This window comes from Salmo salar, chromosome 26, assembly GCF_965601325.2.
Source record: "Salmo salar chromosome 26, fSalSal1, whole genome shotgun sequence".
NCBI classification, from domain to species: Eukaryota; Metazoa; Chordata; class Actinopteri; order Salmoniformes; family Salmonidae; genus Salmo; species Salmo salar.
In genome coordinates, this window is record NC_138316.1 from 43773177 (window position 1) to 43793031 (window position 19855).

General features: G+C 44.2%; 1 protein-coding gene across 1 annotated transcript in view; it reads right to left on the minus strand.

Annotated features, from left to right (window-relative positions):
- The window catches only part of LOC106596840 (dual specificity mitogen-activated protein kinase kinase 5), a 176332-nt gene that overhangs the window by 8776 nt on the left and 147701 nt on the right, over positions 1-19855 (minus strand). Inside the window, exons 20-21 of the mRNA XM_045707997.2 lie at positions 11178-11239; positions 9545-9590 (exon numbers count right to left, since the gene is read on the minus strand). Of these exons, the coding sequence (XP_045563953.1) occupies positions 9545-9590; positions 11178-11239 (108 nt within the window). The remainder of the gene's footprint in view (positions 1-9544; positions 9591-11177; positions 11240-19855) is intronic.

Here is a 19855-nt window from a genome sequence, read left to right on the forward strand (position 1 = left end):
CAGTCCAGTCTGACGGGTCCGTTCCTCTCAGATCCAGTCCAGACAGGGCCGGTCCAGTCCTGTGTCCAGTGAGTCTGAGGGACTAGGAGAGCCCCATCAATCCTGGTGTCCTTCTAATTGGCAGCTGGGGCTAAGATAGACTGAGGTTAATTACTCTCATATCAGTGTGTGTGAGAGAGAGAGAGCTGGAGTGGACGCTCTTGGATGCCCCAATGTTCTGGGTACCCATCTCATCAATCATTGCTGTGCCTGTACAGAGAGAGAGAGGGGGGAGATGGAGGGAGTAAAGGGAGGGAGAGATGGGGTCCAGAGTAATGTCTTTAATATCCAGCTCCTGCTCTCTCTTCACCTCTGCTCTCGACCCTAACCCTAACAGACTGGCCACGTCTGATGGAATCTGACCTGAATGAAGAGGGGGACTTGGCTTCTGTCTTTTTAATACCTCATAGACAGATACACACAGACGTACGCACACACACACAGTTTAAAGACAGACATGGAGAAAACACACTAACTCTGACAAAGTTATTATTGGAATCCCAGTTGAGATGGTGTCATATTCAGGCTAAAATTAACACACGCACACCATGTTTTTTCAAGGCCAGCCAAATCTCCACAATGCGTGGACAATAAAGCTTTTCTAAATGTCACACACACACGTACGTCAGGGCCACGCGACCCACCATTAATTAAAACACCTGCCACCAGAATTAAGCCGAAAACCAGGAGGACGTTATTAAGAGTCAAATGGAATAAATACTCTTTAGTTAGGTCATTTAAGGTGCTACAGCTTTACCTTTCCAACGAGCGCGTGGAGGATAGAGGGAGAAAACTCATTTAAAAACGACCACTACATTAATCACAGTCTCAGCGCATCAAAGTGGGATAATCACCTGAACGGGTCGTTCAAATAAAACTGCCACAAATCCCAGGGGAAATTCTACCTTACTCTTTAATTGTTTGGAGTTCTTTGATAGGCTTTTTAATCGAAGATTAATTTATGCAATTTTAAGTAACTTCTACATATGATTAATAAGCTTGGAAAATTAAACGGAGTCGGAAGCAATTATAACAAGTGGCTGGTCATCACCTCATTAGACGTTGTTGGAGGAACGTGACGCAGTGGATGAGTGTATGTGTGAAAAGCCATGTGTGTGTGTGTGTGAGAGAGGGGTGGGGAGAGAAAGAGAGAGAGGAAGACAGACAGAGAGAAAGGTTGAAAGGTCAGAAGAGTAACTAGGTCTTTGCAGATTTGCATGCTAATCTCCAGCTCCCACAAGGAAACTGACTGGCAGACAAGGGAGGTGTGTGTGTATATGACGAGGGCTCCTTGAGGTGACATTTTACTCCAGTACTTCCACTAAGTGTGTGTGTGTGTGTAGGTGTGTGAGAGATGGATTCTATATGAGATGATCCGTTACTCCAGTACATCAACTTAAAAGAGGGATGTGTTACATAGGCCAAATGGCACCCGTAGAGATGGTTAAATACCATATCTACCTACAGCCTGTGCTGAAAGGGAGCTGGCTACACTAACTTGTACCCTTGTAGTTATTAAACACTAACTTTCTTGTCCTGATGAGGAAAATGAGACTCCGGGAACATTCTCTGGGCAGCAGTATGATGAGTTGACAAGCCTGGAAAGGTTTAAATTCTATGACAGAGAGAATAAAAACAGCTGCCATTAGGCTTTTATGACTTATAATCATGAATAAGAAGTTAGCATTATATAAAATATGTTTGCATGGTTATGTTCAACTGGTAAACACAGCCCACTCCCCCAAATCCAGAATATTAGAAATTCTCCTATTTCACTTTGTGTAGTCTTCCTGAGTAAGAAGCCTTACTATGTTCAGTGTGAGGCCCTAGGGGTCAAATGTGATAAGAACGGCCCCGGTGTTAAAGTGTCGACACAGAAATGTCTGAGACGCTGAGAAAACTTTCCATCTTGCTAATGTGTAAACAAGTGGAGGAGATTGGAGTCCTTTTAAAATCATGTCACTCACACGGGTCCCAGTGGTGATGCTGCGTGAAGGATGGGACTTTAAATCTCAGTTCTCTCTCTCTTCTGGGGCACCACAGGAGTGCTGAACCCTTCCACCTCTTTACACCCTTAACAGCCCCTGCCGCACCTTTCAACCCCCCCAAACACACACTCAGATTACTACACTCAACAGTCATTTTTACATGTGGGTTTGTGCAGGGTTTTGGCAAGTGGAGGCAGTCAGGGTCCTTGATGGAGTTGGGGACTGTCTAAGACTCGACACACACAACACACACGCACGGCCCCTTTTGTCACAGACCAGGGGGCTCATCTGGCACCTCTGGGTAGGGGGGTTTGAAGGGGGCCGGGGGGGGGCTGCGTTAGGGACAAAGGTGCTAAAAGGCTCGTTGACAATGAGGGCCCTCCGGTGGGGAATAGAGGAGAAGAAGAGATGTCAATCAAGTCACAATCAGAGACAAGGGGATGGTGGGAGGGAGTGGATCAGACACACACACACACACCTCAAAATGGAAAGGGTGAGTACAGAGGCCCCTTACAGCGTTACAACAGCTCTTAACAAAAACAAGAGAGAGAGACACACACAGAGAGAGAGACACACAGAGAGAGAGAGAGAGACACACAGAGAGAGAGAGAGAGACACACAGAGAGAGAGAGAGAGACACACAGAGAGACAGAGAGAGAGAGAGACACACAGAGAGACAGAGAGAGAGAGACACACAGAGAGACAGACACACAGAGAGAGAGACACACACAGAGAGAGACACACACACAGAGAGAGAGACACACACACACAGAGAGAGACACACACACAGAGAGAGAAAGACACAGAGAGAGAGACACAGAGAGAGAGACAGAGAGAGAGACACACAGAGAGACAGAGAGACGCACACAGAGAGACAGAGAGACAGGCATTCATTGCAGGGAGGAAGGAAATATGCATTTCAGAAGTATTCCTACCAGGTCAGACGACACTAGACTAGAGAATGGTGGAGCCCTGGTAATGTCCTGGGAGCAAGCCAATGGAAAGTCCTCAGTGTCTGGCCCAGTATGTCATCGGATTATGAACCCCTTGATAGGATATCATGAGGTAATGTCCTCCTAATGAAAGATGCATCAGTGGAAGGAGAACACACTGGCACTTTCCTGACAGACACAGCTGTTGTGATGCAAGTCCTGAAGACATTATTTCCAAAGAGGGACATTCACACACCTTCATCACACACACACACACACACACACACACACACACACACACACACACACACACACACACACACACACACACACACACACACACACACACACACACACACACACACACACACACACACACACACACACACACACGATCATAGCCATTCTGATTTCAGCTCACACTCTACTGGTTGACTGACCCTCTGCCCTGATGTTGACCTGATGACAACAGAGGGACATTGTTGAGTCGTCAATTTAACAGGTTCTTTCTCTTTCAGAAATGTTATGTCTCCCAGTTGTAGTTCTGGGTTGGCCAGTTAGCTCAGTTTAGCTATGAAACATATCAGCTGTGGTTACCTGGACTTAAAGTCAGTGTAAACCGTTATTACCACTTGTTATAACATGAAGGCTGCTGTCCCAGACACAGATTAAGACTAGATCAGACTAAAAAGCACTTTAAATGGAGAAACCTTACGAGAATGCTTTTTATTCCAGGACTCGTTTTATTAATCTGTGTCCAGGAAAACGGCAACAAGTCTCTCTCTTTCTTCCCGCTCTCTCTCTCCTCCCTTTCTCTCTCTCCTCCCTTTCTCTCTCTCCTCCCTTTCTCTCTCTCCTCCCTTGCTCTCTCTCCTCCCTTCCTCTCTCTCTCCTCCCTTTCTCTCTCTCCTCCCTTCCTCTCTCTCTCCTCCCTTTCTCTCTCTCCTCCCTTCCTCTCTCTCTCCTCCCTTCCTCTCTCTCTCCTCCCTTTCTCTCTCTCCTCCCTTTCTCTCTCTCCTCCCTTCCTCTCTCTCTCCTCCCTTCCTCTCTCTCTCCTCCCTTTCTCTCTCTCCTCCCTTTCTCTCTCTCCTCCCTTCCTCTCTCTCTCCTCCCTTTCTCTCTCTCTCCTCCCTTTCTCTCTCTCCTCCCTTTCTCTCTCTCTCCTCCCTTTCTCTCTCTCCTCCCTTCCTCTCTCTCTCCTCCCTTTCTCTCTCTCCTCCCTTCCTCTCTCTCTCCTCCCTTTCTCTCTCTCCCCTCCCTTTCTCTCTCTCTCCTCCCTTCCTCTCTCTCCTCCCTTCCTCTCTCTCTCCTCCCTTCCTCTCTCTCCTCCCTTTCTCTCTCTCCTCCCTTCCTCTCTCTCTCCTCCCTTCCTCTCTCCTCCCTTTCTCTCTCTCCTCCCTTCCTCTCTCTCTCCTCCCTTCCTCTCTCTCTCCTCCCTTCCTCTCTCTCTCCTCCCTTCCTCTCTCTCTCCTCCCTTCCTCTCTCTGTCCTCCCTTCCTCTCTCTCTCCTCCCTTCCTCTCTCTGTCCTCCCTTCCTCTCTCTCTCCTCCCTTCCTCTCTCTCTCCTCCCTTCCTCTCTCTCTCCTCCCTTCCTCTCTCTCTCCTCCCTTCCTCTCTCTCTCCTCCCTTCCTCTCTCTGTCCTCCCTCTGTTTTGTGTCCCTCTCCCCTCAGGCCCTTCATTTCCGTTCTCCGTGATGAGGCACGAGATGAGGTCACGGCCGCGTGCCTCTGTGGCGAGGGTCTGATTGTCTCACGCGCCCCTCCCCCCCACCACCACCGTGTACATATTAACAGTCTATATACACATTCCATCTGTATGTTAATGCAGCTTGCCACAGCTGGAATCCCCACTACAAAGTGCCGTCGTTCACTAATAGTTATTATCTTCACGGCCTTATTCCTCCAGGAGAGCCGGTGGAAGACACGGCAAATTGTGTCTCTTTACGATTATGCCTCCGTGGGCTCGCTCATCAGCTTGGCATGGATGGTGGATGAGGATGGGACGCGGCTCCCTCTGATTATTCATATGGCTTTTATTGACGTCATTCCCGCTGTGGGGTTTTATGGTATGAGCATTAGTGGCTGTTAGTGATGCTGGTGTCCTGGGATATGTACAGTCTGTTTGGTTGTTGTCTGACTGTCTGTCTGACTGTCTGTTTGACTATGGGATGTCCTACTAACTAACTAACTAACTGATAGAACTAAACTAAGCAGAGATCAATGCATTCTCTAAGAGGGAGAGAGAGAGAAAGGGAGGGTCGAGAGAGACGGAGAAAGAGGGAGGGGGAGAGAGAGAGATACAGAGAGAGAAAGATATGGGTCTGAGTCTTCAGCTCTCTTTCTCTCCCCTCAACTCCTCTTCCTTGTGTGAGAACACACACACACACACACACACACACACACACCACACACACACACACACACACACACACACACACACACACACACACACACACACACACACACACACACACACACACACACACAAACAAACACACAATCTCTACACACAGAACCACAGTCTCTCCCTTCCCTGTCACAGCTCTTAAAAGGTAGCTGGTGTAAATTGCTGTGGCCTTGTGCGCTAACACCAGATCAGAGAAACCCATCAAGCCAATACTTGGAGTGAGACAGACTCAGTCAGACTCATTGGGGGTAGAGGGGACATGGAACTCACGTCTAGACAGATATGTCTGTGTGATATCTTCCTACAGTCATGTTTTGGTTGACTTCCATAACCTTGGGAGGTTTCTATAGTCTGTAACATGGTAATTCACCATAAGGTTGTTAGGAGGTTTCTATAGTCTGTAACATGGTAACTCACCATAAGGTTGTTAGGAGGTTTCTATAGTCTGTAACATGGTAATTCACCATAAGGTTGTTAGGAGGTTTCTATAGTCTGTAACATGGTAATTCACCATAAGGTTGTTAGGAGGTTTCTATAGTCTGTAACATGGTAACTCACCATAACGTTGTTAGGAGGTTTCTATAGTCTGTAACATGGTAACTCACCATAAGGTTGTTGGGAGGTTTCTATAGTCTGTAACATGGTAACTCACCATAACGTTGTTAGGAGGTTTCTATAGTCTGTAACATGGTAACTCACCATAAGGTTGTTAGGTGGTTTCTATAGTCTGTAACATAGTAACTCACCATAAGGTTGTTGGGAGGTTTCTATAGTCTGTAACATGGTAACTCACCATAAGGTTGTTAGGAGGTTTCTATAGTCTGTAACATGGTAACTCACCATAAGGTTGTTGGGAGGTTTCTATAGTCTGTAACGTGGTAACTCACCATAAGGTTGTTAGGAGGTTTCTATAGTCTGTAACGTGGTAACTCGCCATAAGGTTGTTAGGTGGTTTCTATAGTCTGTAACATGGTAATTCACCATAAGGTTGTTAGGTGGTTTCTATAGTCTGTAACATGGTAACTCACCATAAGGTTGTTAGGAGGTTTCTATAGTCTGTAACATGGTAACTCACCATAAGGTTGTTAGGAGGTTTCTATAGTCTGTAACATGGTAATTCACCATAAGGTTGTTAGGAGGTTTCTATAGTCTGTAACATGGTAATTCACCATAAGGTTGTTAGGAGGTTTCTATAGTCTGTAACATGGTAACTCACCATAACGTTGTTAGGAGGTTTCTATAGTCTGTAACATGGTAACTCACCATAAGGTTGTTGGGAGGTTTCTATAGTCTGTAACATGGTAACTCACCATAACGTTGTTAGGAGGTTTCTATAGTCTGTAACATGGTAACTCACCATAAGGTTGTTAGGTGGTTTCTATAGTCTGTAACATAGTAACTCACCATAAGGTTGTTGGGAGGTTTCTATAGTCTGTAACATGGTAACTCACCATAAGGTTGTTAGGAGGTTTCTATAGTCTGTAACATGGTAACTCACCATAAGGTTGTTGGGAGGTTTCTATAGTCTGTAACGTGGTAACTCACCATAAGGTTGTTAGGAGGTTTCTATAGTCTGTAACGTGGTAACTCGCCATAAGGTTGTTAGGTGGTTTCTATAGTCTGTAACATGGTAATTCACCATAAGGTTGTTAGGTGGTTTCTATAGTCTGTAACATGGTAACTCACCATAAGGTTGTTAGGAGGTTTCTATAGTCTGTAACATGGTAACTCACCATAAGGTTGTTGGGAGGTTTCTATAGTCTGTAACATGGTAACTCACCATAAGGTTGTTAGGTGGTTTCTATAGTCTGTAACATGGTAACTCACCATAAGGTTGTTAGGTGGTTTCTATAGTCTGTAACATGGTAACTCACCATAAGGTTGTTAGGAGGTTTCTATAGTCTGTAACATGGTAACTCACCATAAGGTTGTTAGGAGGTTTCTATAGTCTGTAACATGGTAACTCAACATAAGGTTGTTAGGAGGTTTCTATAGTCTGTAACATGGTAACTCACCATAAGGTTGTTAGGAAGTTTCTATAGTCTGTAACGTGGTAACTCACCATAAGGTTGTTAAGAGGTTTCTATAGTCTGTAACGTGGTAACTCACCATAACGTTGTTAGGAGGTTTCTATAGTCTGTAACATGGTAACTCACCATAAGGTTGTTAGGTGGTTTCTATAGTCTGTAACATAGTAACTCACCATAAGGTTGTTGGGAGGTTTCTATAGTCTGTAACATGGTAACTCACCATAACGTTGTTAGGAGGTTTCTATAGTCTGTAACATGGTAACTCACCATAAGGTTGTTGGGAGGTTTCTATAGTCTGTAACATGGTAACTCACCATAACGTTGTTAGGAGGTTTCTATAGTCTGTAACATGGTAACTCACCATAAGGTTGTTAGGTGGTTTCTATAGTCTGTAACATAGTAACTCACCATAAGGTTGTTGGGAGGTTTCTATAGTCTGTAACATGGTAACTCACCATAAGGTTGTTAGGAGGTTTCTATAGTCTGTAACATGGTAACTCACCATAAGGTTGTTGGGAGGTTTCTATAGTCTGTAACGTGGTAACTCACCATAAGGTTGTTAGGAGGTTTCTATAGTCTGTAACGTGGTAACTCGCCATAAGGTTGTTAGGTGGTTTCTATAGTCTGTAACATGGTAATTCACCATAAGGTTGTTAGGTGGTTTCTATAGTCTGTAACATGGTAACTCACCATAAGGTTGTTAGGAGGTTTCTATAGTCTGTAACGTGGTAACTCGCCATAAGGTTGTTGGGAGGTTTCTATAGTCTGTAACATGGTAACTCACCATAAGGTTGTTAGGTGGTTTCTATAGTCTGTAACATGGTAACTCACCATAAGGTTGTTGGGAGGTTTCTATAGTCTGTAACATGGTAACTCACCATAAGGTTGTTGGGAGGTTTCTATAGTCTGTAACATGGTAACTCACCATAAGGTTGTTAGGTGGTTTCTATAGTCTGTAACATGGTAACTCACCATAAGGTTGTTGGGAGGTTTCTATAGTCTGTAACATGGTAACTCACCATAACATTGTTAGGAGGTTTCTATAGTCTGTAACGTGGTAACTCAACATAAGGTTGTTGGGAGGTTTCTATAGTCTGTAACGTGGTAACTCACCATAAGGTTGTTAGGTGGTTTCTATAGTCTGTAACATAGTAACTCACCATAAGGTTGTTAGGAGGTTTCTATAGTCTGTAACATGGTAACTCACCATAAGGTTGTTGGGAGGTTTCTATAGTCTGTAACATGGTAACTCACCATAAGGTTGTTAGGAGGTTTCTATAGTCTGTAACATGGTAACTCACCATAAGGTTGTTGGGAGGTTTCTATAGTCTGTAACGTGGTAACTCACCATAAGGTTGTTAGGAGGTTTCTATAGTCTGTAACGTGGTAACTCGCCATAAGGTTGTTAGGAGGTTTCTATAGTCTGTAATGTGGTAACTCACCATAAGGTTGTTAGGAGGTTTCTATAGTCTGTATCGTGGTAACTCACCATAAGGTTGTTAGGAGGTTTCTATAGTCTGTAACATGGTAACTCACCATAAGGTTGTTGGGAGGTTTCTATAGTCTGTAACGTAGTAACTCAACATAAGGTTGTTAGGAGGTTTCTATAGTCTGTAACATGGTAACTCACCATAAGGTTGTTGGGAGGTTTCTATAGTCTGTAACATGGTAACTCACCATAAGGTTGTTAGGAGGTTTCTATAGTCTGTATCATGGTAACTCACCATAAGGTTGTTAGGAGGTTTCTATAGTCTGTAATGTGGTAACTCACCATAAGGTTGTTAGGAGGTTTCTATAGTCTGTAACATGGTAACTCAACATAAGGTTGTTAGGAGGTTTCTATAGTCTGTAACGTGGTAACTCACCATAAGGTTGTTAGGAGGTTTCTATAGTCTGTAACGTGGTAACTCACCATAAGGTTGTTAGGAGGTTTCTATAGTCTGTAATGTGGTAACTCACCATAAGGTTGTTAGGAGGTTTCTATAGTCTGTAACATGGTAACTCACCATAAGGTTGTTAGGAGGTTTCTATAGTCTGTAACATGGTAACTCACCATAAGGTTGTTAGGAGGTTTCTATAGTCTGTAATGTGGTAACTCACCATAAGGTTGTTAGGAGGTTTCTATAGTCTGTAACATGGTAACTCACCATAAGGTTGTTGGGAGCAGGTCTCTCTTTAGGGAGTCTCTTCATGCTGAACAGAGAGAACAGCACAGTTATCACAATGTTGTTTAAGCATACAGAGACATTTTCAAAGGTAAGACTATTTCATTTTTTGGTTCATTAGTTACATTTTTCTATAAGTAATTTCCTAATGAGCATTTGTTCCTAATGAGCATCCAAGGACATTACTGACAAACCTGACAAGCCTAATTGCCAGATTGTCCCAATGGTGCTTTTGTTACACTATGAGCCCCACGCAGTGCAAATGGTATGGCTAGTACAATTTAACAATAAACTGTGTGGACAACCAGTCCATATTCCTTATACAAGAGGTCTCCTTGATGTTGTGTGTGTGTGTGTGTGTGTGTGTGTGTGTGTGTGTGTGTGTGTGTGTGTGTGTGTGTGTGTGTGTGCGCGCTGGCCTACTATCATGTGAACAATAAAGCCGATCAAAACCATCTTCATCAGCACCACTCTAACCACCAGTGCCAGCTCACACACACACTAAGTACCCAAACAGTCATTGACCCTGTGTGAGGCTCCTGCCAGTCCTGAGAATGAGGAGTGGAGATTCGTCAGGGCGACCTACATAGGGGACTGTGAAGGATTAGTGTGTGGTTCTAGAGAGGTCCGTCTGGAGCTAACCGAGTTACTGTGTGATGAATCACAGCGGGCAGGGACCAGGGACAGGACAGGGACCTCTAAGAATAGCCTGGGAGGTGGCAGTGCCAACCTGGTGCCAGGGCTGGGGCGGGCATGGAGAAGAGAAACAGAGACCTGGCCGGTTTGAGTAAATAAGGCATAGAGATAGGTAAACAACAGCTGGCGGTGTGTAGACACACGTACAAGGACATACACATGCAGAAACATGTACACACTGTTATGGTCCTGCTTTTGGCCGGTAGGTCAGTGCATTGGGTACTTTCCCCCTGCTGTGTGTGTGTGTGTGTGTGTGTTTATTTGTGAGAGCATTTGGCTAACAGGGGGCCAACAGACCATGAGAGACATGGTCAGTGTAAATATTGTGCTGTGCTGCTACAGTAAAGAAACAAATCAGAGAGTTAATTTGTCCTTCAGGAGAGCCTGGTATACTGGGATAAGGCCTGTCCTTGTTATCCTGTCTCTGCTAGCTGCCCCATTATCACCCAACACCATTATCAGACAGGAGAGTGGAGGGCACTACAGTGGTAATGCATGTCCTACATGAGTCATCAAGTTCAAAAATACAGCCTACTAAATTCATATGAACGATTGCTTTTAGTGTACTAAAGACGATGGATTTTTTTTAAATGAACATGGTTGAGGTCTGGTCTTTGGCAAATGAAATGCATTCTATCCAATTGTTTAACTTCATTTTTAAACATATTGAATCTGTTGATGTACTAAGCTTCTGTTTTTAGGTTCATCTCTGTTCAGATGAAACCAACACATTAAAAGGCTGATAAATGAGAGAGAGAGAGAGAGAGAGAGAGCGCAAGCGAGAGAGAGAGAGAGAGAGAGAGAGAGAGAGAGAGATAAGGGTTGTCTCACCTAACTATTTTAAGATGAATGCACTAACTGTAAGTTGCTGTGGATAAGATCATCTGTTAAATGACAAATGTTAAAAAATTGGACTCACCACTGTGTGATGAAGTGGACAAACTTCTGGCTGAACAGACCCACAGGAAGAATAGGAGGGTCCTGGGAGAAACACAAGGCCACAACTGAACAACTTAGACCACACAGTATAAAATGGAAGCTGGGAAAAAATTATCTCACAATGTGATTTCTAATCTGTCACTAAAAGCTAAACCCATTTCTTAATTTTGTTGAAGAGATCCACTTTGACAAACATTACTAATAAACATATGAATAACTTGAAATATAACCGAAATGAGAGATTTAATTACACACATCTAAAAATCCAAATTCTTCACAATCACTGTGCCTAGATCTGGTTAAGAATACAAAACCACAATTCTTCACAATCACTGTGCCTAGATCTGGTTAAGAATACAAAACCACAATTCTTCACAATCACTGTGCCTAGATCTGGTTAAGAATACAAAACCACAATTCCTCACAATCACTGTGCCTAGATCTGGTTAAGAATACAAAACCACAATTCCTCACAATCACTGTGCCTAGATCTGGTTAAGAATACAAAACCACAATTCTTCACAATCACTGTGCCTAGATCTGGTTAAGAATACAAAACCACAATTCTTCACAATCACTGTGCCTAGATCTGGTTAAGAATACAAAACCACAATTCCTCACAATCACTGTGCCTAGATCTGTATCCACTGGTTAAGAATACAAAACCACAATTCGGAGAAACCCCAAACCCTGAACTACATAGAATTCTAGTTATTAAAACACATTTTGCTGAGAAAGGCTGACCTTGATAAAGAGGGTATTTCTAAACGCTGCGATACATTGTCCCGTCTTCTTAGTAAAAAGAGGTAGCTGCACCTGAACCCCACCTATTGTTGGACGAGCACAATGGAGTCAAGGAAAAGAATCTCCTTCAGGAATCAGTGAGGGGGGTCGGGTGAGCACAAGTGTGAGCGGCACCGGTCATCTTCGTTCCAATAAAAACATTAAAGGAGATTTCGCCATGAAAGGCAAAACATTTTCCTGTCAGATTGCAACAGTCATTTATTTTTACATGAATGCCCTCTGAAGTCTATATTTTAAAGTTTATTTTACTTGGCAATGGCACAGTATAAAATGTGTTTGAGGCATGAATACAAATGAAAACTTTATTAAAATCATATTATAAAGGTAGTTTGTTAAAGTTTGATAGTCAAACACTATTAGAATCAATTTGAGACATTTTTCACCCTGCTGTGCAGTCAACTACCACAGTGAACTACCACAGTCAACAACTACAGTCAACAATCACAGTCAACAACCACAGTCAACAACCACAGTCAAAAACTACAGTCAAAAATTACAGTCAACTACCACAGTCAACAACCACAGTCAACAATTACAGTGCCTTGCGAAAGTATTCGGCCCCCTTGAACTTTTCGACCTTTTGCCACATTTCAGGCTTCAAACATAAAGATATAAAACTGTAATTTTTTGTGAAGAATCAACAACAAGTGGGACACAATCATGAAGTGGACGAAATTTATTGGATATTTCAAACTTTTTTAACAAATAAAAAAAAGAAAAATTGGGCGTGCAAAATTATTCAGCCCCCTTAAGTTAATACTTTGTAGCGCCACCTTTTGCTGCGATTACAGCTGTAAGTCGCTTGGGGTATGTCTCTATCAGTTTTGCACATCGAGAGACTGAAATTTTTGCCCATTCCTCCTTGCAAAACAGCTCGAGCTCAGTGAGGTTGGATGGAGAGCGTTTGTGAACAGCAGTTTTCAGTTCTTTCCACAGATTCTCGATTGGATTCAGGTCTGGACTTTGACTTGGCCATTCTAACACCTGGATATGTTTATTTGTGAACCATTCCATTGTAGATTTTGCTTTATGTTTTGGATCATTGTCTTGTTGGAAGACAAATCTCCGTCCCAGTCTCAGGTCTTTTGCAGACTCCATCAGGTTTTCTTCCAGAACGGTCCTGTATTTGGCTCCATCCATCTTCCCATCAATTTTAACCATCTTCCCTGCCCCTGCTGAAGAAAAGCAGGCCCAAACCATGATGCTGCCACCACCATGTTTGACAGTGGGGATGGTGTGTTCAGGGTGATGAGCTGTGTTGCTTTTATGCCAAACATAACGTTTTGCATTGTTGCCAAAAAGTTCGATTTTGGTTTCATCTGACCAGAGCACCTTCTTCCACATGTTTGGTGTGTCTCCCAGGTTGCTAGTGGCAAACTTTAAACGACACTTTTTATGGATATCTTTAAGAAATGGCTTTCTTCTTGCCACTCTTCCATAAAGGCCAGATTTGTGCAGTATACGACTGATTGTTGTCCTATGGACAGAGTCTCCCACCTCAGCTGTAGATCTCTGCAGTTCATCCAGAGTGATCATGGGCCTCTTGGCTGCATCTCTGATCAGTCTTCTCCTTGTATGAGCTGAAAGTTTAGAGGGACGGCCGGGTCTTCGTAGATTTGCAGTGGTCTGATACTCCTTCCATTTCAATATTATCGCTTGCACAGTGCTCCTTGGGATGTTTAAAGCTTGGGAAATCTTTTTGTATCCAAATCCGGCTTTAAACTTCTCCACAACAGTATCTCGGACCTGCCTGGTGTGTTCCTTGTTCTTCATGATGCTCTCTGCGCTTTAAACAGACCTCTGAGACTATCACAGAGCAGGTGCATTTATACGGAGACTTGATTACACACAGGTGGATTCTATTTATCATCATTAGTCATTTAGGTCAACATTGGATCATTCAGAGATCCTCAATGAACTTCTGGAGAGAGTTTGCTGCACTGAAAGTAAAGGGGCTGAATAATTTTGCACGCCCAATTTTTCAGTTTTTTATTTGTTAAAAAAGTTTGAAATATCCAATAAATTTCGTTCCACTTCATAATTGTGTCCCACTTGTTGTTGATTATTCACAAAAAATTACAGTTTTATATCTTTATGTTTGAAGCCTGAAATGTGGCAAAAGGTCGAAAAGTTCAAGGGGGCCGAATACTTTCGCAAGGCACTGAACAGTCAACTACCACAGTCAACAAACACAGTCAACTACCACAGTCAACTACCACAGTCAACAATTACAGTCAACAATTACAGTCAACTACCACATTCAACAAACACAGTCAACTACCACAGTCAACTACCACAGGCAACAATTACAGTCAACTACCACAGTCAACTACCACAGTCAACAATTAGTCAACTACCACAGTCAACAACCACAGTCAACAACCACAGTCAACAACCACAGTCAACTACCACAGTCAACTACCACAGTCAACTACCACTGTCAACTACCACAGTCAACAACCACAGTCAACTACCACAGTCAACTACCACTGTCAACTACCACAGGAAACAATTACAGTCAACCAATCACAGTCAACAACCACAGTCAACTACCACAGTCAACTACCACAGTAAACAATTAGTCAACTACCACAGTCAACAATTACAGTGAACAACCACAGTCAACAACCTCAGTCAACTACCACAGTAAACAATTAGTCAACTACCATAGTCAACAATTACAGTGAACAACCAGTCAACAACCACAGTCAACCACCATAATGAACATTGTAGTGAGAGACAGTCAACTACCATAATGAACATTGTAGTGAGAGACAGTCAACTACCATAATGAACATTGTAGTGTGAGACAGTCAACTACCATAATGAACATTGTAGTGAGAGACAGTCAACTACCATAATGAACATTGTAGTGTGAGACAGTCAACTACCATAATGAACATTGTAGTGAGAGACAGTCAACTACCATAATGAACATTGTAGTGAGAGACAGTCAACTACCATAATGAACATTGTAGTGAGAGACAGTCAACTACCATAATGAACATTGTAGTGAGACAGTCAACAACCACAGTCAACTACCATAATGAACATTGTAGTGTGAGACAGTCGACTACCATAATGAACATTGTAGTGAAACAGTCAACTACCATAATGAACATTGTAGTGAGACAGTCAACAACCACAGTCAACTACCATAATGAACATTGTAGTGTGAGACAGTCAACTACCATAATGAACATTGTAGTGAGAGACAGTCAAGTACCATAATGAACATTGTAGTGAGACAGTCAACTACCATAATGAACATTGTAGTGAGACAGTCAACTACCATAATGAACATTGTGGTGAGACAGTCAACAAACACAGTCAACTACCATAATGAACATTGTAGTGTGAGACAGTCGACTACCATAATGAACATTGTAGTGAGACAGTCGACTACCATAATGAACATTGTAGTGTGAGACAGTCGACTACCATAATGAACATTGTAGTGTGAGACAGTCGACTACCATAATGAACATTGTAGTGAGACAGTCGACTACCATAATGAACATTGTAGTGAGACAGTCGACTACCATAATGAACATTGTAGTGGGACAGTCGACTACCATAATGAACATTGTAGTGAGACAGTCGACTACCATATTGAACATTGTAGTGTGAGACAGTCGACTACCATAATGAACATTGTAGTGTGAGACAGTCGACTACCATAATGAACATTGTAGTGTGAGACAGTCGACTACCATAATGAACATTGTAGTGAGACAGTTGACTACCATAATGAACATTGTAGTGAGACAGTCGACTACCATAATGAACATTGTAGTGAGAGTCGACTACCATAATGAACATTGTAGTGAGACAGTCGACTACCATAATGAACATTGTAGTGAGACAGTCGACTACCATAATGAACATTGTAGTGTGAGACAGTCGACTACCATAATGAACATTGTAGTGAGAGTCGACTACCATAATGAACATTGTAGTGAGACAGTCAACTACCATATTGAACCTTGTAGTGAGAGACAGAATGAAGACATTTAAACGGTCAAATTAACTGGCTTTAAGCAGCACTCCTACATGTGAGTTGCAAAATAAACATTTCTAAGAGCCACAAATCAGAAAGTGGTTTTAATACGATCCCAGTACTGAATCAGAATATAAGGAGGAACATTTCCTTTCTTAAGGGCCAAGCCCATCTTCTTCAGCCTCCTGACGTTGAAGAGGCGCTGTTGCGCCTTCTTCACCATGCTGTCTGAACGTGTGTGTATGTGTGTGTGTGTGTGTGTGTGTGTGTGTGTGTGTGTGTGTGTGTGTGTGTGTGTGGGTATTTCATGTGAATGTGTGTGGAGAGCACAGGCCAGGTCCAGTAGATGTTGTCCAGTAGATGTTGGCCTCCCTCCCTCCATAGCTCCTCCCTCTCCCCTCCCTCCATAGCTTCTCCCTCTCCCCTCCCTCCATAGCTCCTCCCTCTCCCCTCCCTCCATAGCTTCTCCCTCTCCCCTCCCTCTATAGCTCCTCCCTCCCCTCTCCCTCTATAGCTCCTCGCTCCCCATCCCTCCATAGTTCCTCTATAGCTCCTCCCTCCACATCCCTCTATAGCTCCTCCCTCCCCTCTCCCTCTATAGCTCCTCCCTCCCCTCTCCCTCTATAGCTCCTCCCTCCCCATCCCTCCATAGCTCCTCCCTCATCCCTTCATCCCTCCACCCATAGCTCCGGCCTCCCTCCCTCCATAGCTCCTCCCTCTCCCCTCCCTCCATAGCTCCTCCCTCATCCCTTCATCCCTCCACCCATAGCTCCTCCCTCCCAAACTGCTCCTCCCTCATCCCTCCCTCCCCCTCCATAGCTCCTCCCTCCTCCCTTCATCCATAGCTCCTCCCTCCCAAACTCCTCCCTCCTCCATAGCTCCTCCCTCATCCCTCCATAGCTCCTCCCTCATCCCTCCCTCCATAGCTCCTCCCTCATCCCTCCCTCCCCCCTCCATAGCTCCTCCCTCATCCCTCCCTCCCCCCTCCATAGCTCCTCCCTCATCCCTCCCCCCTTTATCACTCTCTAGGGAGAGTTCTGACCCAATCAACACCGTATCTCTCTCCTATCCACACCAGACTGCACACACCATTCTAAGGGTTGATAGAGAGGGTGGAATGGAAGACTGTGGGGTTTCTAGAGTGGTGGACAGATGAATTCAGGATGTGAATTGAAATTCAAATGGAAATGACCCATCTATGAGAATCTATTACGATATGATTTTTCACACAATGACGCTCCATCCTGTTCTCTATGCTTTCTAGTGTGCCAAAAGTCTTTATGGAGAAAACAGGGTGAAAAGGGAATTGGAGAGCGGAGAGGGAATCTATCTGTTGACAGGAAGTTGCCGTGTGACGCGCTCCGTAGAGAAATGGTCCTCCAAATCGGAGGCTATGCTACATGACTGCTTTGCTAGCGCTGACTGGAATATGTTCCAGGACTCAGCCGATAGCGTCGACGAGCTAATCACCTCCACTACCGGCTTCATTAGGAAATGCATTGTGGACGTTGTCCCCACAGTGAAGGTTCTCTGCTTCCCCAATCAAAAGCCCTGGATTAACACAGAGGTTGGCGCTAAGTTTAAAGATAGGGCTACTGCACACAGGGCTATTCGCAGCCCACCCTGAGGCTATGGCTGAGGACACAAACAAGTACAAGAAGTCCTGCTACGACATCTGCAGAGCCATCAAACAATCAAAAGGACAATATACTGTAGGAACAAGTTGGAATCCTATTATACAAGCTCTGATGCCCTCTGCATGTGGTGGGGGCTACAGTCCATTACGGATTACAAAGGAAGACCCAGACGTGATCTACCCAACGATGCCTCTACCAGATCAACTCAATGGATTTTATGCACGTGTCGACAAAAACAACAGCGAGCCATGCATGAGGGCCCCCGCCAGCACAGAGGACTGTGTGGTCTCGCTCTCCGAGGCCGATGTGAGTATGGTCTTTAAATCAGGTCAACACTCACAAGGCTGCGGGGCCAGACGGTATTCCAGGGCATGTTCTCAGAGCATCCTCAGAACAGCTGGCAGGCATATTCACAGTCATTCTCAACCTCTCCTTGCCCCAGTCTGTAATCGTCACATCTCATACTAACCACCATCATTCCTGTTCTCAAGTACTCTAAGGCTGCCTGCCACAATGACTACAGCCCTATAGCACTCACATCTGTAATCAGGAAGTACTTTGAAAGGACAGTTATGGCCCATATCAACTCCATCATCCCAGACACCCTAGACCCACTTCAATTTGCATACTGCCCCAAACAGATCCATATACGACACAATCTCAATTGCACTGCACACTGCCCTCACCAACCTAGATACCTATGTGAGATCGCTATTCATTGCCTTCAGCTCAGAGTTCAACACCATAGTCCCCTCCAAGCTCGGGACCCGGGGACTGAACACCTCCCTCTGCAACTGGATCCTGGACTCCCTGACGGGCCGACCCCAGGTGGTGAGGGTAGGCAACATCACCTCCGCCAAACTGACCTTCAACATGGGGGCCCCACAGGGGTGTGTGCTTAGTCCGACTCCAACACTATAATCAAGTTTGCTGACAACACAATGGTGGTAGGCCTGATCACTGGCGACGATGAAACAGCCTACTGGGAGGAGGTCAGTGACCTGGCATTGTGTTACCAGGACAACAACCTCTCCCTCAACGTCAGTAGGGACGAGGAGCTGATTGTGGACTACAGAGGGGGGGGGGGGGGGGGGGGGGGTGAGCATGGCCCCATCCACATCAACGGTAGGCATATTCACAGGGCTGTAGTGGAGCGGGTCGAGAGCTTTAAGTTCCTTGGTTTCCAAATCACTAAGGACTTAAAATGGTCCCTGCCATCCAGGACCTCTATACCAGATGGTGTGAAAGGAAGGCCTGGAAAATTGTTAAAGACTCCAGCCATCTAAGCCATAGACTGTTCTCTCTGCTTCCGCATGGCAAGCGGTAACAAAGCATCAAGTCTGACACCAACAGCTTCAATCCCCAAGCCATAAGACTGCTAAATGGCTACACAGACTTTCTGACTCTGCACACAAACAGGACTCTACAAACTTACTCACATTCCAACACGCACACACTTAATTTGCTCACACACATTCATACTGACTTTATACACACTTCCACACAATCATCATCTACTCTGTTTATCATATATCCTAGTCACCTTACCCCTATACATATCTACCTCTATCACTCCAGTATCCCTGCACATTGTAAATATGGTATTGGCACTGACCCTGGAACTGACCCTGTATATAGCTACTGACCCTGGAACTGTCCCTGTATATAGCTACTGACCCTGCATATAGCTACTGACCCTGGAACTGACCCTGCATATAGCTACTGACCCTGGAACTGTCCCTGCATATAGCTACTGACCCTGGAACTGACCCTGCATATAGCTACTGACCCTGGAACTGTCCCTGCATATAGCTACTGACCCTGGAACAGACCCTGCATATAGCTACTGACCCTGGAACTGTCCCTGTATATACAGTTGAAGTCGGAACTTTACATACACCTTAGCCAAATACATTTAAACTCAGTTATTCACAATTCCTGACATTCAATCCCAGTAAAATGTCCCTGTCTTAGTTCAGTTAGGATCAGCACTTTATTTTAAGAATGTGAAATGTCAGAATAATAGTAGAGAGAATGATTTATTTCAGCTTTTATTTCTTTCATCACATTCCCAGTGGGTCAGAAGTTTCCATACACTCAATTAGTATTTGGTAGCATTGCCTTTATATTGTTTAACTTGGGTCAAACGTTTCGGGTAGCCTTCCAAAAGCTTCCCACAATAAGTTGGGTGATTTTTGGCCCATTCCTCCTGACAGA